The sequence below is a fragment of the Hydra vulgaris genome, chromosome 10 (assembly GCF_038396675.1).
Source record: "Hydra vulgaris chromosome 10, alternate assembly HydraT2T_AEP".
In the NCBI taxonomy this organism is placed as follows: Eukaryota; Metazoa; Cnidaria; class Hydrozoa; order Anthoathecata; family Hydridae; genus Hydra; species Hydra vulgaris.
Genome location: NC_088929.1, coordinates 18,952,501 through 18,971,696, shown reverse-complemented (window position 1 = coordinate 18,971,696; position 19,196 = coordinate 18,952,501). Strand labels below are relative to the sequence as shown.

Below are 19,196 nucleotides of genomic sequence, written 5' to 3'. Positions count from 1 at the left end.
CAAATGGTAAAAAACCAGATGATTTGTTTATTAATGTAGAATCACAAAAATTTACCTATTCTTTGACACAGTGCATCTGATTAAAAACATTTGAAACAACTTACTAAATAAAAAAAGGTTTATTTTTCCAGAATTTCATTTTTCAGCTTTTAAAGATGAAATTCACGTTCAACCAGGAGAAATATTGTGGAAAATATTTCATGATTTATTAGAAAAGGACAGTCTGTTGGATGTAAGTTTGAAAAAAGCACCAAAAATAAATAGCGAAGTTGTCCATCCTGGAAACTACAAGCAAAATGTCACTGTTGCTTTAGGTATCTTCCATGAAACTACAGCAGCAGCAATAGAATCATATTTTCCCAACCGTTTAGATATTGCATCTCTCCTAACTCTTTTTAATAAATGGTGGACAATTACAAATTCAAAAAATCAGTTTTCTAATAACTGTCTTGGAAATGCTGCTTTTATTAATGATAAAAAACCTGCGTTTTTTCGAGCTTTCGCTGAATGGTTAAATAAATGGAAAAACACCAAAATCCCAAATTTTGAGAAATATACATTATCTCCTCAAACATCATCAGCGCTACAAAGAACTTTATTATGTCAAGCTTCTTTAATAGAAGATCTATTGGAAGATAATTATAAATTTATATTGACTGCTTGTTTTCAAAGTGATCCGTTAGAAAGAAGATTTGGACAATACCGCCAAATGAGTGGTGGCAGGTTTCTTGTCAGTTTGAAAGATGTTATCTATAGTGAGAAGATAATCCAAATAAAAAGTTTAATAAAGGAAGGAATTAAAATATTTGAAAATGATATTAATGATGTTCAAGATACACAACATGCTAGATCCTTGATGGATCAGATCAAAGAAAGAGATTATGATTGTGTGATTTTATCAGATGATTCGCGTGATGTTGCTACTTATATTGCTGGTTTTATTGCCAAAAAACTGATTAAGAAGTTTAAAATGTGTTGCAAGTTGCTTTGTAGTCAACATTGTTAACAGGAGTCGAATGACTATAGTTATTTAAATAAATTGTCCAGAGGTGGGCTAACAACTCCATCACTAGCCCTTTTAGAATATGTCTGTGATAGTTTTGCTATGTTAGATCATGTATTTGATGTTATTTATTTATCTCAAATGCAACACCGTAAAGCTGCAAAGTTAGTTCTTGGCAGTAGAGAAAGTTACCAACCATTTTTATGTTCAAATCACCAAAATTGTGGAAAGGAAATTATACACACTGCTATTTCAAATATTAATAACATCAAAAAGAGAGTCAGCGATTCTATTGTTGCAGATAACATTGTTGCCTTTAAAAAAAGACAGAGAAAAAAATAAGAATCTTTTGTTTCACATTTTTAAATAGTTTGTGTAAAAAAATTTTAAATACTTTTAAAGCTTACTTTCGAGAATTTGTGTATTCTTATTTCTTGTACAGTCCTTGAATATCTTAAAAATTCTACTGACAAATATAACCCATGTCTTTCTATAATCATTTAAGTAATATATAATTATGAAGGTTAATAAATGTTGTGTTGTTTTCAATAAAAATATTTATTAATCATGATTACTATTTATTACTGAAAAGAAACCTAAAAAAAAGCCTAAAATTTTAGAAAGTTTAGTGAAGTATAGTATATACTTCAATTAAGTCAACGCAAATTTTTTTATCCTGTGCCAGATTTACTTACTTGAAATTTATAGCTTAATAATTAAAATATTTTGAGAAAGATTGTCCATCCGACAAAATATGCGTTTTTTTAACTGGCCTTCTATTTTTTTCCGGTTTAAGCAGAATAGAAGGCCGTGTATTTAAGTAGGCCATGCCACCCCTTCTCTTCTATTTAAATACCCCTTTTTTATGTTTAACTTTATATCTTGAATTCTTAATCTTATGCTATTGTATTTTGCTGTATAGTTTAACCTAAATAATAATCTACTTTATAAACAAACTTAATGTTTTGTGTACTTACTCTTATCATAAATAAGTGAAACATGGAAATAAATTCAGAAGAAAGTGATGAGTTTCTTAAGAAAATGTCAGCAAAAAAAAGGAAAGCTGATCCAAGCCTTTGGAAGAGAAACATTATAAAAATTGCCAGAATAAAAGGTGAATAATTTGTTAACTACCAAGGAAATACTGTACCTCAAAAGTACACTGGCTTACCCTGCAGGTAATTTTTTTTGAATTTAATATTACTAATAGTTTTACAATTTCATTTTCACAGATAAAATTTTTAGTAATACGCAGTATAAATGTATTTTTTGTTTCTTTTAGCTGCAAGAGAAACATAGCTGGAAAGCTTTCAATGTGCTATTGAAAGCTTTCCAACTATGGGAAACCATTATCTTGGAAAACCTATATGCTATCTTGATGCCTCATAAAAATCCCAGTGCAAGAAACTTTCTATCTGAGGCAACTTTCAGTTCATGTTATTTGTGTTCATAACAATAAAAGTAACAAAGCACACATTTTTGTTTACCACCAAGACACAGGATGCAAGTGCCCAGATGTAGTGTGTTCCCTTCTATTTAACTATTTAATGAAGATAGAGAAGCAGTTTACCGAACTCCACTTATTCTTAAATAATTGTTGGGGTAAAAATTCATTATCTAGACTACTTTTAGCCATGACTGATTTAAAGAAACTTGAAAAGATTGAGCAATTCTAGCCAATAAGAGGGCACTCCTTTCTATCGTGTGATACGGGTTTTAGCATAATAATGCGAAAACTAAACCAACACGATAGACTGTACACAGTAGATTAAGTATGTGACCTTATTAAGACATCCTCCAAAAATGATAAATTTGTGGTACAAAAAGTTTCGTCTTCAGAAATTTTAGACTTTAAGACGTGGTGGTCGCAATTTTACAAAAAAAAGTTGTGTTTCCGATGAAACCAAAGGTAAGTTGAAAGGCAAATTTGAAAATGAAAAAAACCAGTACTTTTCAGTACTTTTAAGCAAGTTTATGCACTGCACATACGAAATAAAATTTCTATCTAAGGAAATTATTGGCTGACCTTTCATCAATTCTATAATGAACCATAGCTTTTCCTTTAGAGCAACGTGTTGCCCGAACTTATGTTTTTCCAAGTAAAGACGCTTACCATGCAGAAAATGTACCAATAAAGATTGAAAAAATGGTAAACAAAAAGACTACAACCCTACATTCCAGGGGAATTTGAAGGCTTTTATGCTGAAATTTATATGTGGCCAACAACCGAAGTTGTTGAAGTTGAAAATGATGACTAAGTTGCTTCTATTGCTTATCTCAAACTAAAGAGATTTCTTTGAAGTCAGTGTATATTTCTAAAATTAGTTCATTATATATAGGAGTGTATGTAAATACTGATTTCTTGGTGTTTTTAGTAAAGAACATTTTTTTTTAAACTCATTAACCTGTCTTTTTTTCGAATTTAGCTAAAAGGGGATAAGTTAAGCAACTTTTATAAATCTTTCATGTAAAAAAAAAATCATTAATGTCATTAATCAAGTGTGTTTCATGATAACTGGGGTAATAAAGAATTTATACACAAAAATTTACATCTTTTTTCAAAACTATGTGTTGTTTTCTACTCCCCTTTTAGCATGAGCCGATTCAATTACTCTCGAGTCCTTAATACAAAGAGAGGTGAGGGGAGGGGTGACGTTTAATTATATTTTAAATTTAAATTCGTTGACCTAGTAAATCTCGGTTAGTTGAAAATAAACTTTTGGTTTATTTCTCACTAAAGTGTAAAACTTATATCAACACATTAAATCCTATTAAAATTGTGATAAAGCAGCTGTTAGAAAATGCGCATTTGACCACAGGCCACGCTAGAATTTAATAGTTTTATGCGTGGTTTATAAAAAATATTCGTTTGGATTTATAAGTTATAAATTATTACTACAACCCCCCGTTTATCAGATATGAGGAAAATCCCCTTTTCTTTTCTTTTAACCGCCTGCCGCCCATCCTGGGAAAGGATGGGGGGTAGGGGTTAAAAGATAGGGTGGAAATAAAATTCCCACTTACCTGATTTTATTCGCCTTCTCCTTGTATTAAGGACTCAAGAGTGATATTTTGAATCTAAGGGTAAATCCATATGGGGGCGATCACCCCCTTCCCCCGTATATCTTTAGGATTTTTTTAAATTAATTTATGTGACACAGTCTATTATTTGAAAACGGAAGTAATTTAGGTAGGTTTTTTAAAACGTATATGAAATTTTAATAAAACTGTGTGGTACAAATTATTTAAATCGGATTGTTGGGATACCAATGTATGACGTAGTTCTATAGCTACATAGAGTAAGACAGTAAATGTAATCATCCACATAATTACCGTGGAATAAGTATTTTACACATCTTTACGAAACTTCTCGAATATTTAATTTTATTTATATCTCTTAATATAGCAGATAGCTATTCCTACTAGTTTGGGTTTAAAAAAAAAGCAGCTCTACTCTCCATGCAAAGTTTCTGTTGAGTGAAAACTAACTGCATTCGTTTTTTAAAATAAAGAATATTTCAACTATTTTCCTTCGAAATATAGTATATCTGCTTATCAGGCTGTTAAAAAATCAAACTTGCTATTCACTAATATTAAAACAATTACTGGCAACACATAATAAAAAATCTTTTACAAATGAAGAGATTGCTACATGCTCAATTCGCTTAATGCAAGTTATCACATTTTTTGTCTCACTTGTTTTCTGTGATTTTTCGCAATGAGCAACTGAATCACAATAACTAAATATAGGAAACACAGGAAACATCATTATTTTGAAGGTTTCGAATGAAACCAAACTAAATTTTTTTCATTAACTTTAGTATCATCAATCGAACTTTTAGAAAGTTTATGTCTTACTGAAAAGCACAATATTAAAAAAATACATGATCAATGTTGAAAATTTATTTTTAGGTTTTGAACCTTTAACTGATTTATAATTATTCTAAGATTACAAACAAAAATAATGTAATATTTTAAAGCAGTATGAAAAATAGAATCAAGTTATAAGGTGTCCAAATCTTTTACAGAAATAAGAAATTGTATTTCCTTCTTGTTTCTGTAATAGTAATTATAAATAGATAAATAGTAATTATAAATAGATAAATAGTGATTATAAATAGATAAATAGTAATTATAAATAGATAAATAGTAATTATAAATAGATAAATAGTAATTATAAATAGATAAATAGTAATTATAAATAGATAAATAGTAATTATAAATAGATAAATAGTAATTATAATTTTTTTTTTTTTTTTTTTTTTTTTATACTGTTATTTAGGTGCCCCAAGAAGACCTAACGGTCTTGTCACAGAGCACCGCGGATGTGCATTTAACCAGAAAGTTCACGCCTCCTTCCTTACCGTGACGCGAAAATATGTCCAAGGCTCGTTTCGAACCTGGATCTCCTGCTTATAAAGCAAGCGCTCTAACCACTGCGCCACGGCCGCACTAAATAGATAAATAGTAATTATAAATAGATAAATAGTAATTATAAATAGATAAATAGTAATTATAAATAGATAAATAGTAATTATAAATAGATAAATAGTAATTATAAATAGATAAATAGTAATTATAAATAGATAAATAGTAATTATAAATAGATAAATAGTAATTATAAATAGATAAATAGTAATTATAAATAGATAAATAGTAATTATAAATAGATAAATAGTAATTATAAATAGATAAATAGTAATTATAAATAGATAAATAGTAATTGCAAAGACAAAATAGGAAAGTAATAGCAATTATATAAATTTTTTGAGTGTTTTATTAGTTGTAGTAACCATAGTAACCATTCTATAGAGAGGTTCAAAAAATCAAAGTTTTTAACAATTTTTTCTTCAATTTTCTATAAAAATGCGTTAGCTAAATTTCAACAGCTTTACTCTAATTACAGGGTGACCAGAAAGTTCTGGCATATAGTAAAATTGCCATAAAACGATTAAATTTAAAAAAGGCGAATAAGATTAAAAATAAGCTTTATTCTAACAACTAACAATCACATTACAACATTAGATTTCGAAATAACCGCCTTTAGCTTTGATACAGGCCCTAAGTCTCTTGGGGAAATCATTGACTGCGGCGCGCAGGTATTCTGGAGAAAGATTATTCCATTCCTTCTGAAGTACTCGGCGCTAAGAGTCCAAATTCCTATGAGGGATAGAACATGCCTTGGTCTTCAAAACTGACCACACGGAATAATCCAACGGGTTGAGATCTGGCGAGTAGGGAGGCCATTCTTGGGCGCTGATAAAATCAGGAAAATTATTTTTGCACCACCCTGGAACGATTTTTGCTGTGTGGGCAGGAGCTGAATCCTGTTGAAATATCCAGGGCTTTGTACCAAAGTGTGATTGGGACCATGGAAGTACTTCTTTTATAAGGACATCGAAGCAATTCAACCCTTCATGTTTGCATCAATGATAGTTCTGGACAATATCCGATCATTTTGATGGTTTAAGAAAGTTTCAACATTGAATAAACATTCATTAGTGAAAACAATTCCTGAGTGGCGCGCCGAAGAAAAACGTTTGAGCAAAAGCTTGCATCATTCCATTCTTACTTTCTTCATATTGTCTGTAAGAAGATGAGCTTTTTGGATCTTGTATGGGATAAGTTTTAGCTTATCCTTGCATATTTTTTTCAGGGATTCACGACCTATTTGCAAATAATTTGCCATTTTTCTCATCAACCTCCTTAGATTTCGACGAATTCTATCACGCACTTTTTTGATAATAATTTTGCTACTAATGTCGGTGGTCTTCCACTTCTAGGCTTGTCTTGGGTGCTGCCAGTCTACTTTAAACGTTTCAAATTGTTATAGACAGTTCTTCGATGAATTTTAAGTCTTTTGCTATCTCTGCTCCAGTGCATCCACTAAAGAACAAATGCTCTATAGAAACTCGATGGTCTTTTGTGACTTTCATACTAAAAATAAAATAGATTTAAATAATAAAAAATGCCTGAATACGATTAAGAATTGACATAGGAATGAAATGGAAACAAAAGTATTGAAAAATAATACATTTTCTTAAGTCTAATAGACTATTAAAAATGAGTGCCAGAACTTTCTGGTTACCCTGTATTGGTTGAAAAGTACTAATAAATTAACTTAACCCAGTGGGCACACCATGTAAAAGCAACGCGTTTATTAAGTAACAAATTGCAGTCATAGGGACTCGAACCCCAATCATACGCTGCACAGTATATGATTAAGGAAATGTATACTTACATTTAGTAAAAAAATCCTCAAATTTAATAAAATTCAATTTATAATTTAATACTATAATTATAATTAAATACTATATATTTTTTTTTTAATTAAATATTCAAAAATTGTTAGTTCAAGAAGAAATACATATATATATATATATATATATATATATATATATATATATATATATATATATATATATATATAGATCATTATGAATTAATCTAAAACATTTTTATTGTTAGATATCTTGAAAGCATTTTGATCAAAGAATTCTATTTTGTCTTGTTGTTTTTCAAGCTCTTTTAAACAATGTTGTTGAAGAAAATCATTTTTGGTTAAATATCTTCTGAATAACATGACAATTTGTCTAATTTTTTTTTATAGTTTCACGAAAATTGTCTGGCAATTCAATTACATCATTGTTGCCCAACTCTTCCTGCCATTTCCCACTTAGTTCATCATTGAAATCTTCATCAATTTCATCAACTTTGTCATGTTTATCATCAGTGTCAAAGTCTTTGAAATGTTTCTTTTTGTAACATGATATTTTGTAATTCATGGTATTCATCTTGCTGTTGTTGACATCAACAATAGCAAGATGAATATCATGGGAGTGACAAAGTTTATGAACAATATTTTAAAGTTTTTTTTTATTTTTTCATCATACTAGCACCATCAGTTACTATATAAAAAATATCTTGATCAAAATCTAAATTAAAATCTTCAAGCTTTTTATAATCATTTTAAATGCTTTTTCTGCAGTCATAAAACCATTAATCCTTAACATGCTGAGAGATTGAACCTGTCTTTTCAAAAAATGCAAATTTAAAAACATATACCGATAATTTTTTTTTGATGTCCATTCATCTCAAGATATTGAAAAACGTTCTTAATATAAATACTTTTCTCCAACTTAAAAATCGGAATAAGATCTACGGCAGACGTGTATTTCAGGCACCCACATTTAAGTCCGTAAAAAAGTTTTATACAAAACGAATATTGTTGAAAACTTTACACTTACTAAACCCTAACTATGACCTTTAGGGTTACACGCAGGATTTGGTTAGGGTATGGCTTTCAGTAAAATAAACTTTATACCTGGGTTCAGGGTAAGAGTATAGTTTAAATATTATGCGTAAAACCTGACTTGTTTTTTTACAGACTTACTATAGGTGGTTGCCTAAAATACGCTGACGCCAGATCTACTGCAACAAGTCTGGTAAGAACAACCTCAGGTGAATCAATCTTGTTTTTAAGACAATTGACATCTGACTAATGAAGTATGAAAATAATCTGACTCCAAGGAAGTGCTGCTACATCGACTGAGAGTTTGGCACGGGGACCATTTATTCCTAATGTTTAAAATGCCTCCACTGACGAGAGCGCAACAAGCGAAAAGATAAAATTATTTTATACCGCTTAACTGTAGCTTTACCGTTATCTGAACAAAATTAAAAGTATATATATCATGTAGTTTATATTGATAATAAAAAAATATGTCGCCACTACTCAGTCAAAGAAGCGTCGAATTGACTTTGTTAGCTGAACAAGTGAGAATAAAATATAAACAAAATGTTTGAACTAAAAATGAAAAGAAAAGACAGAAAAAATTTACGTTTTTTAAAGAAACTTTTTAGTGCGCAAAATTTATCATTATTTGAATTATTTAAATAATTAAAAAATTATTTAATCAATTTCAAATAAAAAAAGTTATTTGGTAACAGCTGTACTCTAGGCAATTAACATATTTCATAATTGTTTCATATCAATCAATAAATAGTATCCTTAATGAATTTAAGATGATGTAAAGAGTTTATTTTCAAAACGCGATATGAGCAATTTTGTTTTTATGGGCCTCTTTAGATATTATTTTATTAAAAAATAATTAGCGCATGAAATTTATAGTTAATAAATTTTTAGTTTTTTTTTTACATAATTGTTATTATTAGAATTTTTATTTTAAAAATTTTGTTAAATTTTTTATTAAAGTTAGAAGAGAAAATGTAATTGGTAATAATGTTTAATTTTGTCATTTTTTTATTTTTAGTAAATTAAAATAATTTCAGTATTTTTTTTTTTAGGTTTTAATTGATTTAATCTAAATTAATTATTATTTGATTTTATCTACTTTTAAAGAAACATATGTAACAAAATAAATCAGAATTTGCGTGTGATAAATGGCGTTTTGATTTAGTTTTCAGAAGTTTTTTTTTTTTCTTCTACTAAAACAATTTCTGGAAAAATATTCCACAAAAATAATCGGCAATTCTGAATTCAATTTGCACTCAGTTTTAAATGAGATTTTGGAACAACAAAGTGGTTTACTGAAAATTTTGTTTGTAGCATAGTTAAGGCTTTTTTCTTTAAAATAGATTTCAAAGATTTTGGGGGGTCAGTCCATATTTTGTTCTACACCTGAACTATAAAACAAGATGGGTGTTAAGTTTGAAAATATTAAAGGCACCAAGTAATTGTAAAAAAGGTTATAACATTCAGGCGTTATTCTATGGACATTGTTAATTAGGTTATTACTTATTTGGAGTAGGAATTTTAAAAATGCTGATACCTTTGTATCATCTTTAAGTCTAACAACTAAATACTAGATAATTTTACAAAGCATTTCAAAGAGGAGTGATTTCAATAAAAACTCAATAGTATATAAAATATTTGTTTATTATTGTGTTTTTATTGAAACAGGCAAACGTAAACAACGCAATCATTTTGTGCAGGTTCGGAAGTACGAAGTCGAGAAAAAACAGCTTAAAAGAGCGTACAATGCCCTATTGTTCGCTTCAAGCACCTTTTTAAAACTGTTTTATAATAGATTTTATTTGAAAAATTACTCGCAAAACTGATACGTGAAATACTCTAAAAGCTACTTAGTCCAAACTTTATCGAGGAGTCATAACTAGAAACGATCTACATAGTTTGCAAATTTAGGCAGCAAATTAACCATAGTTTCAAAGATTGCAAATGAAGTTTTTGTGGAGTTTTTCTTAAGACTTTTATAATGAATTTAAAATGAAATATTAATGGAAAAATTTTCTTTAACAGATTTGAATTAGATAGTTCGTTTATTCCTTAAAAAATAACTGGTTTGATTAAAATGTATAAAACAAGTAATGCTTCATGCTAATTGTAACTTGTGAAATCCAAAGAAGTGCACAAACAAGTAATGCTTTATGCTAATAGTGTCTTGTGAAATCCAAAGCAGTGCACAAACAAGTAATGCTTTAAGCCAGAGTTGTTACGACATAATATGTCTGGCAGATCTGTCGACATATTTTCAAACATATTTTCTGCCGACATAAAATATGTCCCACATATTCTTGATTGACATATTTTAACATAATTTTATGTCTGAATTATTTTCTGCTGACATAAAATATGTCAGACATATTTTCTGTCGACATATTTTGACATAATTTTATGTCTGAATTATTTTCTGCTGACATAAAATGTCAGACATATTTTCTGTCGACATATTTTGACATAATTTTATGTCTGAATTATTTTCTGCTGACATAAAATATGTAAGATATATTTTCTATGGACATATTTTGACATAATTTTATGTCTGAATTATTTGCTGTTTGATATTCTTGAAGAAAAAATAAATCTAACAAATTTATTGCGCATTTCAACTTAATTTACCGAGTTAAGCAAAAATAGTTTAACACATTTGTTGCTTTTTTGCAATCAATTATAATTGAAGGTCAACAAAAAAAAAATTTTTTTCTGGTGCCGAGCAAACAACTTGTTTTTTGGATTGCATTTCACATTTTGATTTCAAATATGCAACTCATTTTTTACCATCACGTCAAGTTGTAAAGGTATTTGGGTTCAGATCTTTAATATTTGGAGTAAAGTCCCTAATATTGACAAAAAAAAAGTTGTTCAAAAGTATGTCAACTTGGGTATCAAAAAAAGCGTATTTTAGAAGATAGTATAGAGATTTTAGAAAACATAAAAATTTTTCCTTAAAATTTTTTGACAAAAAAATTATTTGAAAAAATGCTAAAGACTCTTAAAAAAATGTCAACAAAATGTTATTCAGCAATAATACAAAAAATACTTATTTTTATTACAAACGAATAACATCTTTAAAATCTCTATGAAAATACGCTTTTTTTAAGACTCAGGTTGACATACTTTTGAACAACTTTTTTTTCGACAATATTAGGGACTTTACCCCAAATTCTAAAAATTTGAACCTAAACCTCTTTACAACTTGACGTGATGGTAAAAAATGAGTTGCATATTTGAAATCAAGATAAGAAATCCTACATAAAAAACAAATTGTTTTCTTGGCACCAGAAAAAAATTTTGTTTTTGTTGACCTGTGTTATGCTTCATAAAACTTTTATTTTAAATACTATAATCAAATATCTTTTGCTTCATAAAGGTCTTTTTCTGCCCTTTTTAGCGATGTATCATTTGATAGTATTGACAAAGTATTTTTAGCGATGTATCATTTGAGAGTATCGACTAGTATTGATGCATCATTTGATAGAATTTGATAGTATTTGATAGTATTGATTAGTATGGATTAGTATTGGCGATTTCCCTTATTAGAATGTAAAAACCATCTCAAGCTGAGTTCTTATTACTGAAAATGGTTTTTATTAATATGACTAAACTTAAAGTAAATTAAAATAATATTTAAAAAAAAACATTTTTAGTTATTTTTAACTAATAGTTGATTCATTCAATAAATTATTCTCCATTTTTGACTTTAAATCGTAAGGAAAACGAAAAAAATAATTATTCCAATATATATTTCACTCAAAACATTTTATGCAAGTTTATGGCAGTTAATTATGCTGTTATAATGCAATTGTCAATTATTTTATTGTTAAATAAATCATAACTATTATAACTAAAAGTATATTATTCGTAATTAGTTATAAATTATTACCGGTTAGTCTTCTTAATATGAATTTAATGAGCTGAATATAACTTTTGTGAAATATTTCAAATTCTTCAGCTTAAATGAATTTAATTTGCCACGAATTTTTTGAAATTCTAAGAACCGTTTTTTTCATAGAATCTTTTGAATTCAATTTTTCATAATGAAATCTTTTTCAGGATCAACTAATAATTAAAAATAACTGAAAAAGTTTTTTTTTTATTATTATTTTAATCAAAGAAATAATTTTAAGTTTAGTCATACTAATAAAAACCACTTTCAATAATAAAAACTCAGCTTGGATGGTTTTTACAATCTAATAAGGGAAAGCGCCAATACTAATCAATACTATCAAATACTATCAAATGATGCCTCAATACTAGTCAATATTAGTCAATACTATCAAATGTCAATATTAGTCAATACTATCAATTTCAATATTAGTCATAATCAATAAATAAGTCATAATCAATAAATAAGTCAATAAATGCCAATATTAGTCAATACTATCAAATAATACATCGCTAAAAAGGGCAGAAAAAGACCTTTATGAAACAACTGATGTTTGCTTATAGGGTTTAAAGTAAAAGTTTTATGAAGCATAATTGATTGCAAAAAAGCAACAGATCTGTTAAACTATTTTCACTTAACTCTGTAAATTAAGTTAAAATGCGCAATAAATTTGTCAGATTGATTTTTTCTTCAAGAATATCAAACAGCAAATAATTTAGATATAAAATTATGTCAAAATATGTCTGACATATTTTATGTCAGCAGAAAATAATTCAGACATAAAATTATGTCAAAATATGTCGATAGAAAATATGTCTAACATATTTTATGTCAGCAGAAAATAATTTAGACATAAAATTATGTCAAAATATGTCGACAGAAAATATGTCTGACATATTTTATGTCAGCAGAAAATAATTCAGACATAAAATTATGTCAAAATATGTCGACAGAAAATATGTCTGACATATTTTATGTCAGCAGAAAATAATTTAGACATAAAATTATGTCAAAATATGTTGACAGAAAATATGTCTGACATATTTTATGTCAGCAGAAAATAATTCAGACATAAAATTATGTCAAAATATGTCGATAGAAAATATGTGGAACATATTTTATGTCGGCAGAAAATATGTCTCAGACATATTTGACAGATAACAACTCTGCTTTAAGCTAATGGTGATTTGTGAAATCAAAAGCACAATTAAAAATATTAGAAAATAAATTAAATTTTTATTTCATAAATATTTTTACTACAAAAATATAAATACCTGAACATAATTAAATACAAAAGCAATGCAATAATTATGCAACACATTGCCGTTTTAAAAAGTTAAGGAGCATTAATAAGTGTTTAAGTCTACGCTCTCTTTATCTTTTGGCTTAAGTAATGATTTAACTTCGATATCGTTGGACCTGTCTTTCTTTGTAAACGGTTTGTCTTTATCAGCTCCCCTAGAATGAAGAACGCAAATAAATTACCAGTTTACAAACTTCAACCATTTTTTTTTATCAAAAAGTTACAAAATTTTAAAACAAACCACACGTATTCTTAAGAGAAAGGAATTGCGCATAGTAACACGCGAATTCTTTAAAAAAAAAAGAATCACGCGTAGTAACACTTATAGCTTTAAACCATTTACCACCTAGGGTAGTAAGTAATATGCAAACTGCAAAAATGCAAAAATATTGACGAAACAAAACTAGAAACTTTTCACCAAAGAGAAAAAACCATTGCGACTTTTGTCTTAAGTAATGCGTGTACCAACTGTCATTCTAAAATACTTCGAATTTGATTCTTTCACTTAATGAATTTTATTTAATAAGCTAAACTTTGATCTAAACAAATTTCCCTCGTTTCTTTAGTTAAATGGGTCACGACTATTCTGCATACAAAAAGTCAACAAGCCAATGTTTTAAGTCTTGAAATTCGTATAAAGCCGATACGATTTTCCATCCTATTGAACGAGAAGCAATACAAAAGCAACTCTGTCTAAGTGACAAAACTAATTCAGATCAGAGTCCATTAAATTCTGAATGGACCAAGGTAAGATGAAGATCAATTATTGAACTTAAAGAATGGTAGCATCGTAAAGTGTGTTAAAAAAATTACAAACTTTAACTAATTTCCAGACCGTTCGGAAATATTTTTACATCTTATCAAACTTGATCATATCAAGTTATTTGCATTCAATAAAAAAATATTTTTAATTTCAAAATCAAATTTATTGGAAGCGGAATCCAAAAAGATGAAAATGGATTAAACACTGGAATACAAATACTTTGGAATAAGGATCGAAATCACAAATCTTTTTAAAGTCACTTCTTAGTCTCCAGACGATACAAAAATGACATAAACTACAATGAGAAAAAAACTAAGGGGATTTAAACCTTTGCAAACTGTTAATTCTTTACTCCCCATTTTATATAAGAACAAAATATTTAAAACTGATCCTGTACTCTAAATGCTTTTATTCTTTTCAAGTAGCCCATAAGATTCTCAAAACTTTCGAAACTATCAAAACATCAAAAACCAAGAACGAATAGGTCATATGGGAATATCAAAAACGGAGCCATTTTTGTGATTCTTTGTTTTGGAGCACAAATCCTAATACAATACTCTTAACTATACTATATAATAACATTACCTCACTAAACAGAGTAATGTGGGTATACTGAATACAACTTAAATCGATGCTCCTTAGGCAACTTTCAAAATTTTATACAACTTTTTTTTAATCATGTCTAATCATGATTTTCTTCACACAAAAAAAAATCATTTTGCTATATATATTTTTCCCTCAATATCAAAAATAGCTAAAAATAGACTTAGAATACCCCACCCTATCCAACTATATAAAACTTTATATACTATATAATATACTTTTTAATTATTATATAATACTCTATAAAAATTATATAATACTCTTTCAAAAACTTACTTTTTACCAATGAAAAGTAAACCATAAAGTGATGCAAGAAGCAGCAGACTTCCAGAACCAATAATTGTAGATAATTCCAAACATAAGAATATAGATGGAAGTGCTCCACTGAAAAGGAAAAAATATATGAATTTTTTGTAGTTTTAATAAATTGAAATTATAAAGTATAAATAATTTATATTAAAAAACATGGCTTTTGAGTACTATTTTACTTTTTTATATTTTAATTCCATTCTTGTTGATTTTACATCACACCTTGTTAATTATTCAAAAAAAATCATTTTTGTTAATTTTACATCCTTGTTTATATTTGTTAATTTTACATTCTTGTTTATAACTCAACAAAATAATTGCATAACCAATGAAATAACAACTCAATAAATATTTTGATATGCAAATAATTAAAAAATATTTAGTTTTTATTATTGATTAAATAAAAACTAAATTAAATTTGGAATAAACTAATTAAATAACTAAATTTGTATATTGCTAATTAAATAATTGAAATACAAATCAATCAATTCAATTATTCAAAAATATAAACAAACTTAAAAACCTACGCTAAGTACAAAAGACCTCTCATCCAAAATCTGAAGTGACTTTCTACCCAATTACTCACTTGAACCAAGCAATCAATGTAAGAACAACATAGTGGTACTTCTAATGCCAAAACTAAAACACCTAATGATCTAAAAAAATAGGTGCAAAAAGTTAAAAAACCAGGTGCGATATGTCCTTAGTCTTTGGGAACTTAGACAATGCATACTGGTTATAAAATGTAATTTATTTATTTGTATGCAAATTTTTTAATTATGTACTTTTTTAATTGTTAAGTTTACCGTAATTATCATTTTTATTTAAAAGGTGCCTTGAAGCACTGTAAAACTTTTAGGCATTAGTAAAAGTTAAATGAACAGAATTGCTAATATTTAAATCAGAACTAAAATTAAAATAATAGTAAATACACTTAAACGCTTAAGTTTTGTATTGGAATAGTTATTGTCTATATAGTATATTATATTAATACATAGGCAACAACTTCTGTCTATATAATATATTATAAAAGGTATTTAAAGATAAGACCTTAAACATTACCTTTTTATACTCTTATTTAAATACCATTGTTTTGATAATAAATACAAGATTAATAAAATCTAACTTTTTCAATTTTTTTTTCTGCAACTGCAAGTTTAACTAATATTTTATGTCCATTTAAATTTTTTAAAAAATTATAATAAAATCATTTTGAAATAGATAAACCCTTCAGATAATGATTGTATATCAATTACAGCATATTTAGGACTTCATTATCTTTCACTAAAGACTCATAACTGAAAATAAGAATAGGCAGAAATGCACCTGAGGGTTAAAAGGTAAAATAGGCCACAACTTTGAAGATATAAGTTATTAAAATGTTTAAATTTTAATTTTCATACCACAACAGTTTGAAACATCTAAATTTGTTTTGTAAAAGATATATGTCAACTAGTGCTCTCAAAAATATGTTTTTTTTAAAATCAAAGTCAGAACCATAATTTCAATTGTTTTTTGAATGAGTAAAAAAAACAAACTAATCCATTTAGAAATGCTCTCCTCCTTCGATAAGGTTTATTTACTTTTTTGAGATTTTGCCAGTAAATAACATTAACTAGTCAATTTTAGTTTTAAAAAAACTTATTAAAACTAATTTAGTTTAACTCTAATATATGTTCATTGTAACAACTTAAGTTTAACTCTAATATACATTTATTTAAATAATTTGAGTTTAGCTCTAATATACATTCATTGAAACAGTTTTAGTTTAGCTCTAATATACATTCATTAAACAATTTTAGTTTAGCTCTAATATACGTTCATTAAAACAATTTTAGTTTAGCTCTAATATACGTTCATTGAAACAATTTAAGTTTAGCTCTAATATACATTTATTTAAATAATTTAAGTTTAGCTCTAATATACATTCATTGAAACAGTTTTAGTTTAGCTCTAATATACGTTCATTGAAACAGTTTTAGTTTAGCTCTAATATACGTTCATTAAACAATTTTAGTTAAGCTCTAATATACGTTCATTAAAACAATTTTAGCTTAACTCTAATGTACGTTCATTAAATAACTTTAGTTTAGCTCTAATATATGTTCATTAAATAATTTTAGTTTAGCTCTAATATACATTCATTAAAATTTTTTTTTAACTTGCCATATATATTGTTTTCCTTCCTTGAATTGCTTTTCAATTCAAATTTTATTAGAAAAATGATTTATCAATAAGTTCTATAAATCATCCAGATCATATTTTAAAAATCTGGAAAATTGTTTGGGTCTTTTTTTTTTATTTATCTGGAATATTTATCCTTTATTTTTCTCTTAACTTTTAGCTGAGTTGTTTATAACTTTTTTTTTCAAACTTTTTTTAATTTTGTATGAATGAAAAAGCTTAAAAAAGAAATATATTACAAAAATCTATACTTAAACTTATATGTGTGTGAATACGTTTTGGACATCCAGAAAAACCAAAAATTGAAAAAAACATCCGGAAAAAGATAATCCCTGATAAGTTCTAACAAATTTATACAATTTTTAGTATTTAAAAGCCTTTTTTTAACAACTTTTTTAAATTAAAGTTCTTATAACAATTTTATTTTACTCGTATTAATTTGCTAATTTGAATTCTTGTAATACATTTTATTTGATAGATTAGCTAAATTTTACAACTGTTTACTATTTTTACTTATTCTTACTATTTTAAAAAATAAGAATAAATCATTTTAGCCACCTCCAAAATTAAGTCAAGCTATTTAGAGTTTTGTGGCTCAATAAATAGATTTAAAAAAGTATCAGTTTTGAGCTTTTTTTTCAATGAAACTTTCTTTGAGTATAAAAGAAATTTTCATTGAAAAAAGTTTTATCAAAATAGCTTTCTTGAAAGTGAATTTTGTTAAAAAAATTTAACATAAAAGTTTGAATGGTTAAAGGTTGTTTTATAAAATAAACACATTGAATCTATCTTTCAAAAAATCTGAATTTGTCAGTAAAAAAATTTATATGTTTCATTTTAAAGTAAATTTCATCCTAAAATATGTTGATTCTTAAAGTAAACCTTAATTTAATGAGTGCTTCATCGCAAAGTTAATCTCATCCTAAAAAGTGTTCATCCTAAAGTTGATCTCATCTTTAAAAGTGTTCATCCTAAATAGTAAGTAGTTTAGGGATCTATAGAGGGAAAATAAGTTTATCAGAACTATACAAAAAAACTTACCAAAATAAATTATTTATAAGGATATTAACAAAAAACTTTTTAGCTTTTTTGAAATTTCTAAATTTGTAATTTTTTTGTAATTTATAATTATCTTATTTCTGTTTATAAACCTATTATTAGACTTACAATTCTGCTAAGTTTTTTTAGTAAAAGTATCTGGTTTGTTTAATGAATGGTGTGTTGACTGTAGAGGTTGTTTTTTTCCAAATATAACTTACGCACAAGCTTGTGTTTTCCCTTTTTAATTTGCAATTATAATAAAACTTTTTCACTGTATTTCAATTTATGAAGCATTTCAGTTCTCAGATATCACTTTTGAAAAAATGAAAAATGTTATTAAACTTTAATCTGGTTTTTCTTAAATAACTACTTTTAAAAAACAGTATTTTGTTTTCACCAACAAATTTATTCGTATATTTTTAACTTAATTCCAAAAGTATTATTTTTGGTTTTTAGATTTTATTAGAGACTTGTTTTTAATAACTCGCAGCTGCATTCACTTCTCTTTGTTGAACTAACAGAGTATTCATTTTTTATACTTACATATTAAAAAAGGGAAATCCCAAACGTTTAACTTAAACAACAATTCTTAATTTTATTGCTGTCAAAGTTAAACGCTTTAATCAGACCAGATTTCTTCAAAAGAAATAATCCACAAGCCAGAACTTCCTTTGCAAAAAACAATATGGCATTAAAAATAAAAATGTTTTTTTTAATATCTTTATAAATAATTTGTTTTGGTTTAACTCTAAACTTATATGGTTTATTTAAAATATGAACACAACTTGTCTCAACACTTTGGGATTCCTTTAAGTAGATTTAAAAAAAATATTACCAAAACAA

At 26.9% G+C, this 19,196-nt stretch overlaps 1 protein-coding gene across 2 annotated transcripts in view; it reads right to left on the bottom strand.

The window, feature by feature from the left end:
- Positions 1–13,366: 13,366 nt before the first annotated feature.
- LOC100198840 (calcium channel flower) overlaps positions 13,367–19,196 on the bottom strand; it is a 26,554-nt gene continuing 20,724 nt past the window's right edge. For both annotated transcript variants that reach the window (XM_065807418.1, XM_065807416.1), the window contains exons 4-6: positions 15,656–15,784; positions 15,096–15,203; positions 13,367–13,608 (exon numbers count right to left, since the gene is read on the bottom strand). In XM_065807418.1, the coding sequence (XP_065663490.1) occupies positions 13,497–13,608; positions 15,096–15,203; positions 15,656–15,784 (349 nt within the window). In that variant the 3' untranslated portion in view covers positions 13,367–13,496. The remainder of the gene's footprint in view (positions 13,609–15,095; positions 15,204–15,655; positions 15,785–19,196) is intronic.